Here is a 22,988-nt window from a genome sequence, read left to right as displayed (position 1 = left end):
ATTAATGTTGCATCATTTTCTAATTTATTGTTTTTGTTTTTCATCTAAACTGCGTATGTGTTTTATAATAATTATAAAACACATGTAATTCTATACGCAGTTTACATGAAAAACAAAAACAATAAATTAGAAAATGATGCAACATTATTGCAAGTTACAATTTCTTTATTCAAGTGTAACTGATTATACAGGAAGTGTTCTTTTTAAAATATTACGTAATATTTTCCTTTATAATTCATTAAATTTTTTAATATTCTAGTTACTGTTGGAAATATAAACTTCTAGGTTACACTGTCAATCAACGTAAGTAAATTTTTGCACTAATTTGGCAGTACAATAAACTTATTAGGAATAATTTTGATTGTATATCTAATCTCTCGTTAAGTCTATTTTAAGGAATAAAAACACCAAAATGCTCAGAAAATATTCGCAATGCACTAACTAATATTTATTTTCTAAAATATTCCTGTAAAATAAATAATATTATCACAGACATGAGAATACGAAAGCGTCTGGAGTCCAGGAGGCAAAGTACTCTAGATAGACAATCGGGCGATCGAAAGGAATAAATAAAACAAGACTTATCCGTCTTGTTTTATTTAAAGAATTGTGAAAAAAATATATCATAAATTATTCATTTTATGCGATTCAAATCGATCAAAATGAAAAAGAAAATTAACACATACTCTTTAACAGTAAATATAGTCTTGCATATTTATCATAGAATTTACACGTATAAAACTAGCCTCTCAATCACGGGTTCGCCAACGCTATATGATCAATTTTCTTTTCTGACGCGGTAAATTTTCTTTTAATTTATATTTTTTCTCAAAAGACTGGAGCCAGGTGAAACCTGCAGCATTACAAATACAGTAATATTGGCCGTGGGTATGTTGGTCAAGCCGCCGCGTAGTTGACCATAGTACTTCTTGAACCGGGGATATTCAGAAAAAACCCTAAAATGATTTTTCAATATTTATCTTAAGCGGATTTGAAAGACCAAATTTACTGAATATCTCATTTAGTATATTAGAAATTGTATAAAATTTGCAATAATTTTTCAAACATTTTCACATTTCTTCACCAGTTTCAAGAGTTGTAATTTTTGGAGATTTAGAAACTGATTTTTAGGAATTGACATAAAGATTTTACTCACCATTAATCAAAATGGTAACCCACATTTGTTACCGACAAACTCAAAAATTTTTTTTTTTTGTCTTCACTCATTTGACTGGTTTGATGCAGCTCTCCAAGATTCCCTATCTAGTACTAGTCGTTTCATTTCAGTATACCTTCTACATCCTGCATCCCTAACAATTTGTTTTACATATTCCAAACGTGGCCTGCCTACACAATTTTTCCCTTCTACCTGTCCTTCCAATATTAAAGCGACTATTCCAGGATTCCTTAGTATGTGGCCTGTAAGTCTGTCTCTTCTTTTAACTATATTTTTCCAAATGCTTCTTTCTTCATCTATTTGCCGCAGTACCTCTTCATTTATCACTTTATCCACCCATCTGATTTTTAACATTCTCCTATAGCACCGCATTTCAAAAGCTTCTAATCTTTTCTTCTCAGATACTCCGATCGTCCAAGTTTCACTTCCATATAAAGCGACACTCCAAACATACACTTTCAAAAATCTTTTCCTGACATTTAAAATAATTTTTGATGTAAACAAATTATATTTCTTACTGAAGGCTCGTTTAGCTTGTGCTATTCGGCATTTTATATCGCTCCTGCTTCGTCCATCTTTAGTAATTCTACATCCCAAATAACAAAATTCTTCTACCTCCGTAATCTTTTCTCCTCCTATTTTCACATTCAGTGGTCCATCTTTGTTATTTCTACTACATTTTATTACTTTAGTTTATTTCTTGTGTATTTTCATGCGATAGTTCTTGCGTAGTACTTCATCTATGCCATTCATTGTTTCTTCTAAATCCGTTTTACTCTCGACTAGAATTACTATATCATCAGCAAATCGTAGCGTCTTTATCTTTTCACCTTGTACTGTTACTCCGAATCTAAATTGTTTTTAACATCATTAACTGCTAGTTCTATGTGAAGATTCAAAAGTAACGTTGATAGGGAAAGTCCTTGTTGGACTCCCTTTCTTATTACGACTTCTTTCTTATGTTCTTCAATTATTACTGTTGCTTTTTGGTTCCTGTAAATTTTTTTAAAAATGCTGAACTTTTTATTCCAGTCTACGTTATCGAATGCCTTTTCTAGGTCTATAAACGCCAAGTATGTCGGTTTGTTTTTCTTTAATCTTCCTTCTACTATTAAACTGAGGCCTAAAATTGCTTCCCTTGTCCCTATACTTTTTCCTGAAACCAAATTGGTCTTCTCCTAACACTTCTTCCAGTCTCCTCTCAATTCTTCTGTATAGAATTCTAGTTAAGATTTTTGATTCATGACTAGTTAAACTAATTGTTCTGTATTCTTCAAATGTATCTGCCCCTGCTTTCTGTGGTATCATTACTATAACACTTTTTTTGAAATCTGACGGAAATTCCCCTTTTTCTTAATATTATACACCAGTTTGTATAATCTATCAATCGCTTCCTCACCTGCACTGCTCAGTAATTCTACAGGTATTCCGTCTATTCCAGGAGCCTTTCTGCCATTTAAATCTTTTAATGCTCTCTTAAATTCAGATCTCATTATTGTTTCTCCCATTTCATCCCCCTCAACTTCCTCTTCATCCTCTATAACAACATTTTCTAATTTATTTCCTCCATAAAAAATATTTCCGTACTCATAAAATATTAAATTTAATTTTTTTTTTTACATTTGAATTGTTGACATTCGGAATTTCATAAGAGAAAAAATTTCAAAAAGGGAAACAAAATATATGCATACGGTTTCCGATCAAACGAACACGTTACGAAAAGTTATGAAGGAATATAATAAATATACAACTAAGTTTATTTCTGATTGTGGCGGGGTTGCATGTTATGACCTACCTATTTACAAGATGAAATTTATAATAAAAAAAATATTAATCACGTTTTAAGCTTTCGAAAATCCAATCACAAAGAAGAATAAAAATACAATGGATAATTTATGAGCAACCGGAGAAGATATTATTGCAAGAAATTAGATTCAACGCGATCTACGGCTTAAATTCGCCCTTAAGGCATTTTTAATATGTGAAAAAAATGGGAAACCCTTCTTTTCTTCATCATGCCGATAATCGGGTTGATTTCTTTGTATACTGATCCGTTAGCTGGAATTTCCGGATCCCATTGTTCTGATACTATTTCCTTAAATAAATTACAACTCTTCTGTGTCCTGCTTTAATTAGTTGATCGGTTTTAGTTTCACTTTTAATTTTAAAAATAGTTTCATTGGAGTACAGTGCCTTTGGGAGAATGAATGTTTGGTATTGGTGAATTTTGGAGTGTACTGAAAGGTATTTTTTATTGTGGTTCTACCAGGTTAAAATTTTTAGGTTTTTAATTTTGGACAATTTGGTTTGTTAGAGGAAATCATTCTTTTAATTTGTGGTTGATGATTTCCCCTAAATATTTTTATCTGACGAAATATTCTAATTAAATTATTATAATAATAATAATTAATTAATTATATATGCTTTTTAAATATCATTTTTAATTCCTTTTTCTATTTTTAAAAATAAATATATATATATATATACATTTAAAAAAGAATTATGAAGAAATTTTTAATTGTAAGTATTCTAAAAATCTAATAGAAATACCATCAATATTTAGACGTATAATAATATTATAAACAACGAATATAACAGCTATACACGTAGTTTAGATGAAAAACAAAAACAACAAATTAAAAAGTGATGCAACATTACTGCAAGTTACAATTTCTTTATTCAAATGTAACTTATGTTATATAGAAAGTGTTGTTTGTACAATTGCAGGTAATATTTGACATTATAATTCATTAATTTTTTTAATATTCTGGTTACTGTTGGAAATATAAGCATCTAGGTTACACTATTATTCTACGTAAGTAAATTTATGTACTAATATGGCTGTACAATAAACTTATTGGTAGTATTTTTGATTGTATGTATGATTACGTAATCATCATAATATGTTTATATATATATATATATATACAGCAACTGTTTACTACGTAAAGGTAATTTGACTGTACTAGAAAATTTCATTGAATGGGCATCTGTTGATGTTACGTTGGGCCACTTAAATTCGCATAAATAACACTATATCTCGATTTACATAAAAATGTAAATCGTTTACCGTTTATATATATATGGTGTGACTGATTCATAATCAACGGCCAGAAAAATTTTCTTGAAAATAAATTAATGAAAATTTGAAAACACTGTTTTCTTTCGGTGTTTGGGCATAGTAAGAGAGGATTTTTTGAAATTCTGTGTTTAAAGGATTAAAATAGTAACAATGAAATTCTATATACATTTTAAATTCTCGGTAAAAAATAAAATATCAACTTGTTTTTTGGTTGCCGATAGTTAGATTTTTTTAAATTCCATCATGAACGTGTGAAGAAAGTAAAACAAATTTTAACAATGATTTTAAATTTTCCCTATTTCCGACTACTTTATACGAGATATTCATTCGATTTTGGCTTGAAGATATTCTTTAGGTAGATATCAATATATATTTTTGGATGTTTTGTATTTTTAATATTTCAAGGAGTAAAAAAAATAATTATTTATATTTTTGCTATTTTATGCTATCTCTATTGGATCAATCCTTATAAAATTTTTTAAATTCATGATTGTAATCAACTTGGTAATATACGATTACAACAGCGATTGTATTTTGCTTATTAATATACGACAAAGCAATTGTTTATTCACTATTAACCGGTAAAAATGGGAAAACAAGAATAAGCCATTCGATTTTAGTTTTTTTGCTGTCGCTGTAAATTGAAAAGACTGTAATGGATCAAACATAACCTTCGCTCGAAAATAATTAGCGTTATACTATGATTACGTATTTAAGACACATAAAATATTGTCGTTTTAACAAGAAAACGATTGTCGTTTTATTTAATAAAAATTAAAATATATGTAAAACTAAAATAGGGGAAGACTATAAATAAAGTAGCGGTTACATGAAAAGATTAACTGTATGCTGCGCCATATGAGTTATTTCAAACTATTGCTGTGCAACGGCTCGCACGATTACGTACCGAATCTTCCAAGCGATCACAGGGTTGGAATAATCAAACCAAAACGTTTTTTACTCGGCCGTTCTGCGATTTATTCAGTCTCAGAAATCGTCTTTTCTTTTTGTAATAAAATAATAAACGAGCAGCCCATTAAAGTCTTTTCGACCAACGTAATTGGCTGTCTAAACACTCTTTCTTCGCATTCCGAGACCGAGTACTCGAAAAGATACTTCGTGCTTTGTGTGGTCTGTATCACATCTAATATAATGAATGGTCGATTTTAATAAACGTAACTTAAACGTGTTAGATTTTTATGTATATAATAGGCATAAAAATAAACATGATTTTTTATTACTATTGATTATAATGGATCTAACGTCACATTTGTATAATATTAAAAGTTAATTAATAAAAATAACTATATTATTTTAATTGGTAGCTTTATATACTGCTGGGACTCGTCAACTAATGATGATGACATCATCAACGGTCTATTCTATCTTATAAGAAAATACATTAAATGAACGTTTTGCCCTGTACAACTATGAACCGGATTTGCAGTCAAGCGTTACTCAATACAGAGGCGTGCGTTACTCATTACAGGGGCGTGCCAGCCCCTGGATTGAGTAACGCCAATCCGGTTCTTCCAGACCGTTCTGGAACTTTTTATTTTAATTTATTTACCTGACTCTAACTTCAGAAGTGGGGGTATCTAATTCCGGCTAAGCCTTTCCTTGAATACACAGGCAGCTGTCTTTCACCCTCTTCACGTTTTCCACTCGGGGTTTCAGTCTATTCCCATTCATTGTAATCTATTTTACCCCCTCCCTCCCTCAGGAGATCAACTGTTCCATCTTTAGCCATACCCTTAAACCCTTTAACATGACGGAACAGTGTTTTCAGGTGTCATTCACTCGAGATTACAATTTAACTTGGCCTCCATCCCACCAAAGACACTCAGAAGGTATAAAATAACAAACTACAACTATTGACGCAGAAACTAAACGTATATTTCCGATGATAAATTTACGTTTAATGAGAAATTTACTTCGTAAAATAATCAATTTTGCTGAGAAATATATAGTGAAATATGGGTTGAGATGTAAAAAAAAAAAAACATTAATTTAATAAAATATTAAAAGGGTGTAATGTAAAAAATTAGATAGTGTAATATTTACATAATAAAAGAGTGGGTTTTTATGGAAAAAATACATGGTGATTTAGCGGTTGAGTTGTATGCATAAAGAAACCAGAGGCTTAATGCATCACGATTTAATGTAAAACTAAAACATTTCATACTATATATTCACGTTCTTCATACGGTTGAATTCCATATTAATAAAAGATTTTTTGAAATTGCTTTATTTCAAAAAATCTTTCCAATCTTTCAGATTAAAAGGTTGAAATGGAGTATTATTAAAATTTAATATTTTTTTTAATTTTCGGTAACAAATTTAGATTTAGATTTTCGAATTTTTTCTTCGACTGGCTACACCTGCCTCAGGTTACTTGTCTAAAATCATAATATCAAAATAATTGACCAGGAAGGGCAAAAAAGTAGCTATAAAGAACGGATAAAACTGAAACGGGGATGTTAGTTTAATGAATAAATAAAATTTTTTAACTTATTACTATTTTATCGTTTTTTTATTTATTTTTTTATTTGTTTTTTTTTTTTAGATATACCAAATGAATAAAATTTACTTGTACAAATTATTATGGTTAACAGAAGTTTTAATATTTATCAATTTATGCAATGATATATATGCATTTTCAACCGGAAGGACTTCTCCGGAAGAAGTAAAAAGACATAATAAACTAATGTTAATAACAGCATGTAAAAGAATTGGTTTTTTTGAAAAAACTGAGATATGTTTCTATAAAAGATGTATTGATATGCTATCAAATCTTGAACCAAAGCTTAAGCGTTCTGATATGGAAAAGGTATGTTTTTTAAATAAACTAATTATTATTTGTATTAATACATTACGAAATCATATTTAATTCCCAAATTTTATTTAAAAGTGTAAACAAGAACATTCAGCCTATCTGCGTGGCTGAGCTAGGTAGCATCTTGGGATTTGTTGTGGAAGTCCTGGACTCGATGGCGAACAATAGTGTCATCTTTTTTACACTTTCTATTTCCACAACGCTAATGTCATACCTGTTGGAAGGCCGCTCTTTCATAGAGTGGGCGTAGAGTCAACTCAATCTACTAAATCTCCAAGCAATTCAAAATAAAACCACACAATTTACTTGTACAAATTTTTATGGTTAATAGTTTTTTTAATATTTATCAATTTATGCAATGTTATTTATCCATCTCCATAGGGAAAGATTTCTACGGAAGAAGTAACAAGAATTAATAATCAATAATTTAACGTGTGGAAATTTTTTTTTTTTTTAAATACTCAGAATCTTTTATACAACAGATGTATTAAAATGTTATCAAATCTTGAACCATAGCTTCAACCTGTTGATATGACAGTGGTATGATTTTTTTAAATAAACTAATTATATTATCAAATCATATTTAATTCCCAAATTTTATTTAAAAGTCTAAACAAGAACATTCCGCCGAACTACGTGGCTGAGTAGTTAGCGTCTTGGAAGTCCCGGATTCGAATCCCGATCAATAATGACATCTTTTTTTTACGTTTTCTATGTCCACAACGCTAATGCCATACCTGTTGAAGCGTAGAGTCAGCACAATCTTCTAAATCTCGAAGCAATTTAAAAAAAAACTGAAATTCCTTCTGGCTTTTGCAGTAAATAAATAGTTTACCATCAAAGAAGACAACCAGGTTATAGATATTAGTTATAAGGAGTATTTCTTAATAAGCTTGCTTAGAGATGAAAAATGTAAATATTATTTTCCTTTTAATAATAATAATAATAATAATAATAATAATAAAACGGAACCTAAACGTTTTACTAAAAAACATTAACCATTTTCCCAATTTTAGAAGAGTTGTGTTATAATATAAGTTTCGTTCAAGAAATAAATAAACAATTTTTGTAAAAAAAATATTTTTATTCAACGACTATAATTTAAAACCCCATCTACATTTAAACGCTTTTTTTTGTTTTTCCTGTTTAGCCTCCGGTAACTACCGTTTAGATAATTCTTCAGAGGATGATATGTATGAGTGTAAATGAAGTGTAGTCTTGTACATTCTCAGTTCGACCGTTCCTGAGATGTGTGATTAATTGAAACCCAACCACCAAAGAACACCGGTATCCACGATCTAGTATTCAAATCCGTGTAAAAATAACTGGCTTTACTAGGACTTGAACGCTGTAACTCTCGACTTCCAAATCAGCTGATTTGGGAAGACGCGTTAACCACTAGACCAACCCGGTGGGTTTACATTTAAAACGCTTATCCCACCGTTCTGCGTGTTTTCTTATTACAGCAGTAAATGAATTTTTCCCTTTATTTTATTCTTCTTAATAATCCTTTAAATGTAGTAGAAATAACAAAGATGGACCACTGAATGTGAAAATAGGAGGAGAAAAGATTATGGAGGTAGAAGAATTTTGTTATTTGGGAAGTAAAATTACTAAAGATGGACGAAGCAGGAGCGATATAAAATGCCGAATAGCACAAGCTAAACGAGCCTTCAGTAAGAAATATAAGTTGTTTACATCAAAAATTAATTTAAATGTCAGGAAAAGATTTTTGAAAGTGTATGTTTGGAGTGTCGCTTTATATGGAAGTGAAACTTGGACAATCGGAATATCTGAGAAGAAAAGATTAGAAGCTTTTGAAATGTGGTGCTATAGGAGAATGTTAAAAATCAGATGGGCGGATAAAGTGACAAATGAAGAGGTATTGCGGCAAATAGATGAAGAAAGAAGCATTTGGAAAAATATAGTTAAAAGAAGAGACAGACTTATAGGCCACATGCTAAGGCATCCTGGAATAGTCGCTTTAATATTGGAAGGACAGGTAGAAGGGAAAGATTGTGTAGGCAGGCCACGTTTGGAGTATGTAAAACAAATTGTTAGGGATGTAGGATGTAGAGGGTATACTGAAATGAAACGACTAGCACTAGATAGGGAATCTTGGAGAGCTGCATCAAACCAGTCAAATGACTGAACACAAAAAAAAAAAAAAATAATAATCCTTTGAATAGATCATACAAAAAAAATTCTGATCGTACAAATTCGGGACAGTAAATGAATGAATTTGTTAACCACCACATTCATTTACTTTTTGAAACTCTTCCTGTGTCTTTTGAATAGTATGAGTTCGGGCGTTATCGTGAAGGTGAATTACATTTTTTTTTGAGAGAAGACTTGAAACTTTCCTCCTGATAACAATTTCAGTTAATTTTCTAGCATATCATATTAATACTCTTTGTCAATAATATATTTTTCATCTAAATAATCAATAAACATTATAATCAATTTATAATACATCTTAACAATATACAGTGTCCCAGGCAATACCGGAAAATATTCTGTACATGATCTACCGGTGAAACTAATGAAAAATATTTAAACATGACTCTGCAAATGCATTGTTTTTCGATTTCGAAAGGTAAAAAATTTCAACACTTCTAACAAAAAACGCCTCTAATTTTTGGGATCCAAATCAAGAAGTAAATTTTTTGGTTTCATATGTTTAATATCCACAACGTTTCTGTGTTTTTTCATGGGACACCCCTGTATTAAATGATGACACGTAGATTTTTATATTGTTCTCTGACATTTGACTTTGTTACATTTGACTCAGTCTCAAAATAATAATCCCAAGTATCTTTACAAGTTATTATCCAATCTAAACAGTTGTTAACTTGTGCTACATACAACCGTTTATGTTTCACTAAAGAAGAATTCTTTGAATTTGTATTTTGAGTCAACTTTTTAGAAATTCACCTTAAACACATTCGAAGTAATTTCGATCTAAAGAATTACAGTCTGGTTTGATTTTACTGAAGGTTAAAAAATCAAACCAAAAATTTCGCCAAGTAGCACTCGCTAACGAAGCGTTTTAAAATCTATGTTTATAAACATTTTCTTCATAATTTTCTCTATTACAAAATGTAATTAAAGATTGTTTTATGCTTCGTAAATTACTGTTTACACAAAATCATGTTTTGATTTATTTATTTTTTATTTTTTGAATTTAATGGCTAAAATAATAAATTATTATTATATTTCAAGTTAAACTTTAATATATATTTATAAAATTATTTTCAGTTATCAAATTACGTAAAACCATGGAGAATAAATATTCCGGAAGCAACAGAGTTATTGAATATTTTAATTAATTATAAATGGGGAGTAACGGAATACGGTTTATTTCTTCAAGAGTTGAATGATAGGTAAAACAAATTCTTTATTGTAATAAATATCACACTAGGATTCTTCCTATTAAAAAAAAGAAAATTGTGATGTGAACATCGATGATCTTTTATTTCAGTTAATATATGATTTCCGTAAGATGTAATTAATTATTAATTTAACTAATAATAATGACTATTTTTTTATGATGATGAGATTAAACATTAAATGAATGCAATATAAATTATTCAAAGATGCAAAACTTACGAGCGAGTGGTGAATTAATTTGTAACGAATTACAAATTAAAATATGCTTACTGGCGTAGTAGATAAATGCGTGGAATATTAAGAAATAATAGCTTCATGGTAGTTTATTACTAAAATGATTTAACTAATCCTTTATGAAATATAAATCCGTGTTACTTTAAACATTAAATTCCTTGTAAGGAAGGTCATTTACACCTGACCACAGGATTTTCTATTTTATATTAGAACTTATATTTTGTTTTTTAAACAATATGATATGAGATGATCTTAAACGTCGATGCCCAAACCCCAAAAAAAATTCTTTATCAACGGAATAGTTACAAAAAAAAAAAAAATATATATATATAAATATACAGAACAATGAATGTGAGTGGAAAAGTTCCGGTGTTTTTTCCTGAGGTTCCAGGTTCAAATTCCCGTCAGTTATAGCATTTTTCGTACGCCACAAAAATTCCATTTTCATGTCTCATACACAAGCTTCAAGCGTGATTCTGTAGCTAAAAATGAGAGGAAAAAGATTTTCTATAAACATAAATCAGAAAACGATTTGTTAACGAGTTTCGGTTAGTGAAACATTTAACCCTAAATCCTGTTAACTCTAAAAAAAAAGTTCATGGAGCAAAATTCATAGTTTAAGTATCCTTATGACTTTTAATCTAAAAAATTGAATAAAAGTAGTCAAAAACTTTTACTTCAAGTAGGTTTTCAAAAAATCTCGGTAAAATACAAATACTTTTTGCCAGAAAATACAGTTTTTTAGATTTAGAATAAAATAATTTAGTTAATTTACTAATAAACAAATAAGAATTTCTAAATTACTTTGTAGAGAATCTAATTTTGAGAAAAATTAATATAAATTTAGATATAAATTTTTTACGAGTTTTAAAATGACGTCTTTCAAATTTATATTTATAACTTTAGAATTTTTATGTTAATTATTATGTTTAAAATCGTGTCAAATTTACAAACCAGTTGGTTTTTGTATTTTGATCGTCATTAAAGTTGAACGTATCAAATTTGTGTTTAATTGACATTATTAACAACAATTTTCTCAAAATTAAATTATATACACGGCTAACTAGAAATTGTTTACAGTTAAATTAAACAAATTTCCATGTATATTTTATGAAATTAATAGAAAAACTGTTCAATTTTTAGCTTGTCATAAAGAAATTTCTACTTGCATAATGCTGTATGTTCAAATTTAACGATTGTATGCTTTAAAAAATATCAACGAAAAAACACTGGTAAAAATAATTTGTAGAATGAGACAGTGTTGCATAATAAAGTTTTTGTCACATGCAGCATACAAGAACGATACAAAATTTATTTATTATTAACGAAGGGAATTTACTGGACAATCCCTAACTATTTAAAAAATACACCGAAATTAGGTAAAAAATGTTCCAGCTAAAGATATCTAAAAATAATGACCTATATTTAGATAACCAATCATCTCCTAATTATAAACTCAATCGAAAGGAAATATCTCCATGATTTGTTCCGTATACTCTCAAAATAATCGATAACCGACAAACAATGCAATTGTAGTCGGTTGAAATTTAGATTCTAAAACAGAAGGTTCAATGCGTGTTTTGGTTTGAAAAATTTTCAATCAGTTACGCATATTAAAAGGCGATACGAACTGAATGTAATATCGATCCTTCTACATCCAAGTTTTTTTGTCATTTGGAGACAAATTTGTTTCGCCCAATCTGGTACTAATCTGAAAATTTCAATTGGTGATGAAATTGCGGATCCTGTAAGCGATACACTACCTTTCTTGATAAGTCAATTACACTCTCTATGAAATATAAAGAGACATTGTAATACATATACATATACATATATATATATTTTTTTGTTTTAGGAAATATTCTAATGAGGATATCAACCGGCTTTACTATGCATTGTGTATCGATTCGTATTATAAAAATTGGGATATACATATTATTTAGAAAAGTTTGTAATGTAGCTGGAAATAGTGAGTTAAAGCTGATGAGTTAATAAATATAATAAATTTTTGTGATAAATTTGTAGCAGCATTAAGCCGTTTAGAAAATTCAGAAGTAAAAAAAAAAACACACTACAATGAATATTTAAAATTATGTAAAAATAGTAATTAATATATGAAAGATTTATCCAAATAAATAATATTTTAAATACTATTTAAAATATTATTTAAATACGTTTTTGAATGGCCAAACAGTAAGTGCAATAATTGAACATTGTGAAAATGACAAAAGTTGAGACGTGTTAGATCTACTGGCATTATTAGATACAATTACTTTGGATATTTAAAATATTTCAGAAAATCAAAGAGATTGTTCTATAACTTTGGTTATTAAGTTATACGATTTGCATAAACAATTATTACTTTAAACATGGAGGAATATTTCGTAAGACATTGGAAGTTCTAAATACTGAATATGAAATTAATCAAATTAGGAATTAAAAATTAAAAACAGTTAAAATATTATTTCATGAATTTTCTGGTTATGACAGTAAAGTCATACAATACCGTAATTTATATTAAATCTGCCCTGAAAAACTGATAAAACCAATCCAAAAATTGTATTTTTAATAATTTTCAAGAAATCTTGAACGAAAAAAAATTTGGGTTGACAAACTCTTTATAAAAAAGTTCGTTCGGACTTCGCCGGTAAAAGTTCCGAAGAAATAGGAGACACGACGAAGTCAATGAACTATGTTTACAGTTCTAAACATGAAGTAACATAAAAGTGAAATGAAAAATGAGGAAAAATTGAAAAATAACCACGAAAACACTATATGTCAGTTCGTTTAGATTTGTAATAAAAAACACTTTCAAAAAATGTCTTCAAGATCCAATCTCTCTGAGCTGTCTCACAACCTCTAATTACAACAGCCACACTGTGTACATAAAAGACAAAACTATTATTTAAAAAAAAATTAACCAGGATTTATCAACATAAATATAATATATTTAATCCAAACAATAATTGGAAAAAAGGCAAAACCAAAAAATACTTTAATAGATCAAATTATTTCCTAAAAATGTAAGGATTACAAAAGTTAAAACTGTAAGTAGTCTTTTTTGAATATCATAAAGGATAATGTAACAAAAACATTATGTTTATCAGTGTTGCTAAAATTTTTAGAAAAAATATCTATGAGTATCTGTTATGAATCGATCAGATTATTAAAAAAAATCTACCAAGAAACAAGATAAAGCGTTAAGAAATTATTTATAACATAAACTATAATAACTGTAATCTGATAGATTACGTAATAAATTAAATTAGTTTTAAGAACAATTGCTTCATGTTTTTTTGATTTTTTGAAAATACGTTTTATTAGAATATAAAACAAATTTTCTGAAAAAAAAAAGATATCTTTGGTAAAATTTTCCGAGTAAAAGCAATTATTGTGTAACATTTATTAGCTCGAAAATTTAAAAAAAAAATACTTCCTGTTTAAACTTTTATGACTTGATAATCTCGAAAAACTACTATTTCAATATCATTGAGATCTAGACGAGAGTAGCAGTGTATCTAAAATTGTGTACATAAAAATTTGTTGAGTCGATTTTTAGTTACGCTCAATTTAAGGTTGATATTAGAGACAACATAACCTCAATTTCAGGTTACGTTGACTTTTTATTGGTTTATTTTAAATGCCATGCCGGAGCGGGTTCGAATCCCGGTCAGGCATGCCATTTTCACACACGCTACAAAAATCATTCATCTCATCCTCTGAAGTAATGCTTAACTGTGGATTCGGAGGTTAAACAAAAAAAAAAAAAAAGAAAAAAAAAAGTGGTTTATTTTTATTCTGCAGAGAGTCACAGTGTTGAGTGAGTTTAAACTTGATGCTTATGTGTAGGAACTTACTCATTATTTTTAATTATTTCATCAAATTATAGTTATAATGATTTAATTTTCGTTTAAACGGATAATTTATTTTAATATTAAATTTAAAAAAAGAAGATAATTATAACTCTTTCAGTTTTCTATATTTCTTAGGCAAGAAATTGTACAAAAAATAGCATACAAAATTAACTAACAAAAAGTAACTTAACTCTTCCTGCGCAGACCTTTGTAAGAATTTTTATTTTGTTTTTTAGTTTATAATTTTGTACATGTTACGTTTGTTTCTAGGTTATTTTACGATATTCCTAACGTTTTACCAATATTGACGATATCAATGATATTATTTGCCATTTCATTGAGGTGGTGTCGTATAAACTATACGACAGGATCAACAAGGGGTTGATCCTATCCTATAGTTTATAACAATATCTTTAATAAAACGACTTTTATATGTTCTTCATACTTTTTCTTTCGTTACTTAGAAAATAGTGATTTTTTTACCGATATGATGCTATCACAGCCAGAATTTATTTAGTTATCCATTATTGTAGTTGTTCCATTAAGTATTGAGATAGCGAAAAATTTCGGTTTTCAGATTTCAATCAATATATCCATTTTCTTCATCCCCGAATCCATTTGGACTAGTTTTTCCGTGATATCTGTACGTACGTACGAGCGTATGTATCTCGCATAACTCAAAAACGATTAGCAGTATATAAATATAGCAGGTATAAATATATCTTAAATGGTACTTATTTTCATCGGTTCCAGAGTTATAACTAGATAAAATTTTAATTAATGAAACATTTGTGTCTTAGAAGGGCACAGGATACATCGGTTCAAATCCGACTTCATTTATTTTTTCTTTCGTTAAATTTTTCGATTTAAATATATCCATTTATTAATAATTATTAACCGCTGATTGTAAAAAAAAATATTACTTCGGAAACTGAATGCGGATGTTATGTATGAATATAGATGATATGTAGTCTTGTACAGTCTCAGTTCGACTATTCCTTAGATGCGTTGTTAATTGAAAGCCAATCATTAAAGAACACTGTTACCCACCATCTAATATTAAAATCCGTTTAAAAGTAACTGTTTTTACTAGGATTTGAGGCTTTGAACTCTCGAATTCGAAATAAGCTGACTTTTGGTGATGTGTTCACCATTTAGACCACTCCGGTGGGAGGTTATCAATATAATCAAACACTGGCTTCGCTCGCTAATCTCGTTTAATTGACATTGATAATTTAAAAAATGTAGGTTTTTTTTTTAAATTTGTAATGGATATTGTTGACAAAAAAAATAAATTCACGTAACAGGTAGCGTCCACATTACCGGCAAATTGATTTAGGTGGAACGGTAACTAACAAGTTGAATTAAACAATACTCATTTTTTTAAATTTCACATTTCAATTAAGTTTTTAAATTATTGGTTTAATTAAAAGTCAGAAGCTTAATTTGTGAATTGAAAATTTTTTCCAAGATTACGTACGGTATTGTATGACTTTACTGGCATGTTTTTAATTTTTAATTCCTCGTTTGATTAATTCCATATTCAGTATTTAAAACTTCTAATGTCTTATGAAATATTACCCAATGATCGAAGTAATAATTGTTTGTTGTTTAACCAAACAAATTTTAATTTTATTACATTAAAAAATATAAATATTTTTATTACCTTAATTAAATCAGTTTCATTTGAATTTACTTGACGGAAATATTGGTAGTCTGCTACACTCATTTTTAAATTAAAAACATCTTCTAAAAGTTTGTTATAATCACAAATATTCCATTATTTTTTTTTTGTTATTTCCGCGGTAATATTTTGTATATTTGATTTATTCTGCATAATTTTCTTACTCGGGTTATCGGGTTTACACAAATCGTATAACAACTTAATAACCGAATTTATAGAACAATCTGTTTGATTTTCTGAAATATTTTAAATATCCAAACTAATTGTATCTAATAATGCCAGTAGATCCAGTACGTCTCAAATTTTGTCATTTTCACAATGTTCAATCGGATTTACTGTTTGGCCAAACAGAAACGTATTTAAAATATTTTCCAGAAATTTGGATAAATCTTTCATACTCAAATTACTACTTTTACATAATTTTAAATATTCATTGTAGTCTGTTATTTTTATTACATCTGTATCATTTAAATGGCTTAATGCTTCTACAACTTTATCACCAAATTTTATTATATTTATTAACTCATCAGCTTTAATATCACTATTTCTTGCTTCATTACAAATTTTTTGAATAATTGTATATCCCAATTTTTATAATACGAATCTATACACAATGCATAGTAAAACCGGTTGATATCCTCATTAGAATATTTCCTAAAAAAAAAATATATATATGTATATGTATTACAATGTCTCTTCATATTTCATAGAGAGTGTAATTGACTTAACAACATAATTTAACGCTGGCTTCACTCGCTATTCTCGTCTAATTGACATTGAATAAATTAAAAAAAATCGTTGTTTTTTAAAGTTTTCAAGATTTGTAATGGTAATTTTTGACAAAAAAAAAAATTAAAAACAGCTGGCGTCCACATAACCAACAAAATGATTTAGGTGGAACACTAACTGAGAAGTTGAATTAAACAATTCTCATTTTAACAATTTCTCTTTATAATTAATTTTTTTTAATATTTTTTAATTAAAAGTCACATTCTTAATGTGTGAATTTAAAATAGTTTCCAAGAATGAAATTTATCCAATAATATTTAACCTGTTTTTAATTTTAAATTCCCCTCTTGATTACTTTCATATTCAGTCGTTAGAAATTGTAATGTCTTGTCAAATATTACTCTACATCGAATTAATAATTATTTGTTATTCAACATCAAAATTTTTATTTTTATTATGTTAAAATATGTAAATATTTTTATTACCTTAAATAATTCTTTTTCATCTAAATTTACTTTACGGCATTTTTCGTAGTCATTTATACATTCATTTCTAATGTATAACCCTTTTCTAAAAAAATTGATGTATTCAAAGATATTCCATACTTTTTTTTGTATTTCCTAGGTTTCTCACTCGGGTTATACGATATGAAGTTTATTCATATCGTATAACTTAATAACTAAAATTATAGTACTATCTCTTTGATTTACTGGAATACTTTCAATATCCAAACTACTTGTATCTAATAATGCCAGTAGATCCGATACGTCACACCTTTTGTCAATTTCACAATTTTCAAATGTAGCACTTACTATTTGACCATCCACATTCGTATTTAAAATAATATTTTCCAGAAAACTGGATAAATCTTGCATACACAAATCATTATTTTTACATAATTTTAAATAGTGATTGTATTGTGTTTTTTTTAATACTTCTGAATCATCTAAATGATTTAATGCTTCTACAACTTTATCACCAAACGTTAATATTAACTCATCAATTTTAATATCACTTTTTCCTGCTTCATTAAAAACTTTTCTAAATAACTGTAAATCCCATTTTTTATAATATGAATCTATACTAATGTATAGTAAAGCCGGTTGATATCCTCATTAGAATATTTCCTAAAAAAAAAAAAAATATATATATGTATATGTATTAGAATGTCTCTTCATATTTCATAGACTGTAATTGACTTATCAAGAAAAGTAGTGTATCGTTTACACGATCCACAATTTCATCACCAATTGACATTTTCCGATGAGTACCAGATTGTGCGAGACAAATTTGTCTCCAACTGATAAAAAAACTTGTATGTAGAAGGATCGATATTCCATTCAGTTCTTATCGACGTTGAATATGCGTAACTGATTGAACATTTTTCCAACCAAAACACCCATTGAACCTTCTGTTTTAGAATCTAAATTTCAACCGACTACAATTGCACTATGAGTCGGTTTAACATCGATGATTTTTAGAGTATACGGAACAAATCATGGAGATAATTCCTTTCGAGTTTTATGATTAGGAGATGACTGCTTATCTAAATATTGGTCATTATTTTTATATACCTTTAGCTGGAACATTTTTTTCCTAATTTCGGTGTATTTTTTAAATAGTTAGGGATTGTCCAGTAAATTCCCTTCGTTAATAATAAATAAATTTTGTATCGTTCTTGCATGCTGAATGTGACAAAAACTTTATTATGCAACACTGTTTCATTCTACAAATTATTTTTACCAGTGTTTTTTCGTTGATAATTTTAAAGCATACAACCGTTGAATTTGAAAATACAGCATTAGGCAAGTAGAAATTTCTTGTGACAAGCTTACCATTAAACATTTTTCTCAATTAATTTCGTAAAAATATACATGAAAATGTCCTATGGTATTTAATTACAAATTAATATTAGGAAATTACTCGGAAAATCTTACCAAAGATCTCTTTTTTTGAGTAGATTTATTTTATATTCTAATAAAACGTATTTTCAGAAAATCAAAACACATGAATCAATTGTTTTTAAAACTAACTTATTACGTAATCCATCAGAGTCATATGAGTTATTACAGTTTATGTTATAGATATTTTTTAACGTTTTCTCTTGTTTCTTTATAGTTTTTTTTTAATAATCTGATCGATTCATTACACATACTCAAAGATATTTTGTTCTTAAAATTTTAGCAACACTCATTAACATAATGTTTTAGTTACATTATCCTTTCTGATATTCATAAACGACTACTTAGAGTTTTAAGTTTTGTAATCCTTAGGTTTTTAGGAAATAATTTGATCTATTAAATACATGAAAGTATTTTTTGTTTTTGCCTTTTTTTCCAATTATTGTTGGACTAAATATATTACATTTATGTTGATAAATCCTGATTAAAATTTGTTTAAATAGTTTTGTTTTTTATGTACAACGTGTGGTTGTTATAATTAGATGTTGTTAGACAGCTCGGAGAAATTGGTTCTCGGAGAAATTTTTTGAAAGTATTTTTTATTACAAATCAAAATGAATTGAAACATGATGTTTGGTGCTTATTTTTCAATTTGTTCTTCATTTTAATTTCACTTTTAAGTTAAGTCATGTTTAGAACACAGTTCGTTGACTTCGCCGTGTCGCCGCTCATTTCGGTGGATTCTTACCGGCGAATTTCAAATGAACTTCTTGATTGTGGGTTTGTCAACCCAGTCATCAAGATTTCTTAAAAACTGCAAAAAATACTATTTTTAAATCGGTTAATTTTTTTCCAGTTTTTAAGTCCAGGTTTCATATAAAATCTTTAAATTTATCCCTTAATTTACCTCGTTTCAAGAGTTACAACAGTCTGGTCTGATTTCCTCAAAAGCTCAAGATCAAGGAGTAGAAATACAACGATTCGGAAACTACGTTTATATGGTCTTTTTCTTTACATTTACCAGTAGAACATGTCCTAAAAATTTTATATTTTTCCTGAATCAAGAAAATTGTATAATAAAAGTATTTTTAAAAATATATTTTTTTTTTACTTGTTTCTAGTTGTAAACCAAATTTGTTACATATACTTTTTTATTTTTACTTTAAATATTCATCATAAAATAAACTATTTTTTCTTATTAGAACAAAGAAATATTGAATCTCAAATATTTGATATTGTAACAAAATTCATTTTTTTTTTTTTATAGAAATTTCGTAGAAAAATACGGTGTTATTTTTCTTGCATTTTTTATGTTTTGAGAAGGGGTAAAATGAATTTTCTTTACGTTTTGGAGTATGTTGGGTGTGAAAATATTATTCACTTAAATTGTAATTTCCTTACATATATACATTGAGGCGCATGCATAAAATTTTATTGCTAGAAAATCTCCAAAACCACTATATCAATTTAATTGAAATTTAGATAACATTTCCTGTTTTAGTGTACCTGAAGTTGTGTATGTAAAAATTTGTTGATTTTCGCTTAATTTACGGTCGAAAGCATTTGAGCGAGCCAAGCTAGTAGCGTGGTTCGAAATGCTGTAATTTAGAACGTAAAAAAAAAAAATATAAAATTAAAACGAGAATGTGGGTGCATAGATGCATAACGAAAGCGAAGCTTCTTAAGCAATATTATATGAATTTTTATATGCAATATATACAAATAACAAAACTTTTTATTAATGAGAAATGTGAACTAACAAGTAAACTGTTAAACAGAGAGAGAGAGATAGCCTTTTTACCGAACACTAATGTTAGTATTTATATGTAGCAGGCAGTAAGCATACTGGGGGAAACAGCTAGCCAATGGCGGTTTTTTCTAACACCCTTTGTCATACCTGCATCCCCTTCTTAGGCTCAACCCTTCCAGTTTCATTAAATTTATCAAACCATAAACGAATACTTGTTGTAGGGGAGGTGGGTCTATGTTATACCGAGTTCTAAAATTGCGTCTAACTTGTGTGTATGATTTTTTTTTTAATAAACCATTAAATGCATTGTGCTTTCATTTGCCTAGTATAACGAAATAATTACATAAAAATATTAAATTAAATATATTTTACTTTAGAAATATTTACCAATTTTATTGTATAGTTTGGCAACACTAATAGCTGATCAACAACGAAAATTGTGTATTTCATTTGAAACTGTTGTCGTAATTTATGATACAGTATAAAGGAAGTGTAGTGTTGTCATATCGTCCAGTAAAAATGTCGTTTTACACGGAATAAGCCGATATAATCTTATTAATTGTTTTTTAACGGAAGTTCTCGATGAGAATATATGGGTAGCTTTCTTAATAGGCGGATTCCAAATACCGAAAATTATTCTTCATTGTATCAGCATTTACGAACGAAAGGGTAATTTCAAATGTGTTCTGTTAAACGCCAAATAAATCATAGTGTTAATGATGAAAATCGTATGATTCAGCATGTACAGCGTAGACCACGCAAGTACAAGGTGAATTTTATGTTTTACTGGCTTGTCAAAAACAAAGTTTGGTGCATCCTAAAGCAAATAATAAACGGCCAAAATCTACTAAATTCTTTTTTAATATTACTGTTTATAAAATGAAATAAATATGTATAATAACTTATCCATCTCGTTTATTCATTAAATCTGCCACTGTTGCGAGAAAAGGATATTGGCATCCGAATGCTTGTATTTTTATAGATTAATTTTTTTCACGACTTTTATTACTCTTAGCTACTGTTATATGCAACCACTTCATATATTCAGTTAATTTGTCTAAATGTTCTTTAGTTGTCAAAATTAAAGGCATTATTTTATATGTATCGAATATTTTAGCACATCTATCATCACAAAATAATTTCCATTTTTGCCAAGGAATTGCTTCCATTATATTTTTTGCAATATTGATTATGTTTACAAGAAAAAAAACCTATATTCTTCTTATAAGTATTTCTTACCATTTTAGGTTAAAGAAGAGAATTGAAGATCTTACAATTTCTTTATAAATATAAAATAAAAGGTATCACAATAATAATTGGTTTTTTAAATTAAATGCCATTTTTTAAGTGCAAAATTCTAATTCATTTTTCCAACAAAAATGGGCAATTTTTTTGTTCATTTTGACTCGTAGGATCCGAAAATATATAAAACGTGTTCCTAATTGCGCGGAAATCTCTAAGGAGATTTTTCTATAGCTAAAAATAATTAAAAAAATTCATATAAACATGGGTCAGAAAACGATTTATAGCTCACGAAATATTTAGCCCTGCATTCTTCCATCTTTGTGTGATTAAACCTTACTTAAATTCTTTGGGTAAAATGGAGGAGTAATATATTGATTCTTTCATACGATTATTGATGTCTTAATTTGAAGAGAAGTGGCCTGACTATTTTTACTCCGGTTTTAAGAAAATACACGAAACTTTTCGTTTTTACGTTTGGAATAGAATACCTTTGTTAATTTAACAGTAAATAATTTCTAGTTAACTGTGTACATATATTAATTTTGTGAAAATTGATAATAATGTCTATTAAAATTAAACACAAATTGGATAAGTTCAACCTTAACGACGATCAAAACACAAAAACCAATTGGATTGTAAATTTGACACGATTTTGTACATAAAAATAATTAACATAAAGATTTTAAAGATTATAAAAATAAATTTGTAAGACATATTTTTAAAATACATAAAAAAAAATTATATCTTTTCATAGGTTGGCAAAAACAGCTGATAAACAAGTAAATTTTGTGTATAACATTTCAATATTCGGTATTGGTGATGCTATTGTTCGGTCATTTGGAGTTGACGGATATGGAGATTATTTATTTATTTTTATTTTTTATTATTTTTTTTTTTTGTTGCTTGTGGGCGAAAAACGCCTGGGCGTTATCATCGTCCGGTAGCTATTAGTAAAAGAGTAAAATAACTTCGAAATAATAAACTATACAAGGCGTAAACGTAATACCAATCATATAATAAAAATTTACTAAAAAAAGCTAAGAATGCAAAATAAAACTCAAAACTAATACCACAGATAAAGTTGATAAAATATAAAAGCTAATATA

General features: G+C 28.1%; 1 protein-coding gene across 9 annotated transcripts in view; it reads left to right on the top strand.

The window, feature by feature from the left end:
- The first annotated feature begins 220 nt into the window (after positions 1–220).
- LOC142334138 (uncharacterized) overlaps positions 221–22,988 on the top strand; it is a 29,462-nt gene continuing 6,694 nt past the window's right edge. For 2 of the 9 annotated variants that reach the window (XR_012758782.1, XR_012758781.1), the window contains exons 1-5: positions 3,899–3,992; positions 6,826–7,089; positions 10,354–10,478; positions 12,575–12,688; positions 21,885–21,938. Coding sequence is in view for 7 of the 9 variants with exons in the window: in XM_075381893.1 (XP_075238008.1) it covers positions 6,835–7,089; positions 10,354–10,478; positions 12,575–12,662 (468 nt within the window). In the remaining 2 variants the exon portion in view is untranslated. Of the gene's footprint in view, positions 304–3,898; positions 3,993–6,825; positions 7,090–10,353; positions 10,479–12,574; positions 12,689–21,884; positions 21,939–22,988 lie in introns of those variants that run through there. The other 7 variants (XM_075381897.1, XM_075381895.1, XM_075381894.1 and 4 more) reach the window with 4 other exon arrangements.

This window comes from Lycorma delicatula, chromosome 13, assembly GCF_047948215.1.
Source record: "Lycorma delicatula isolate Av1 chromosome 13, ASM4794821v1, whole genome shotgun sequence".
NCBI lineage: Eukaryota > Metazoa > Arthropoda > Insecta > Hemiptera > Fulgoridae > Lycorma > Lycorma delicatula.
This window is presented reverse-complemented; position numbering and strand designations above follow the sequence as displayed.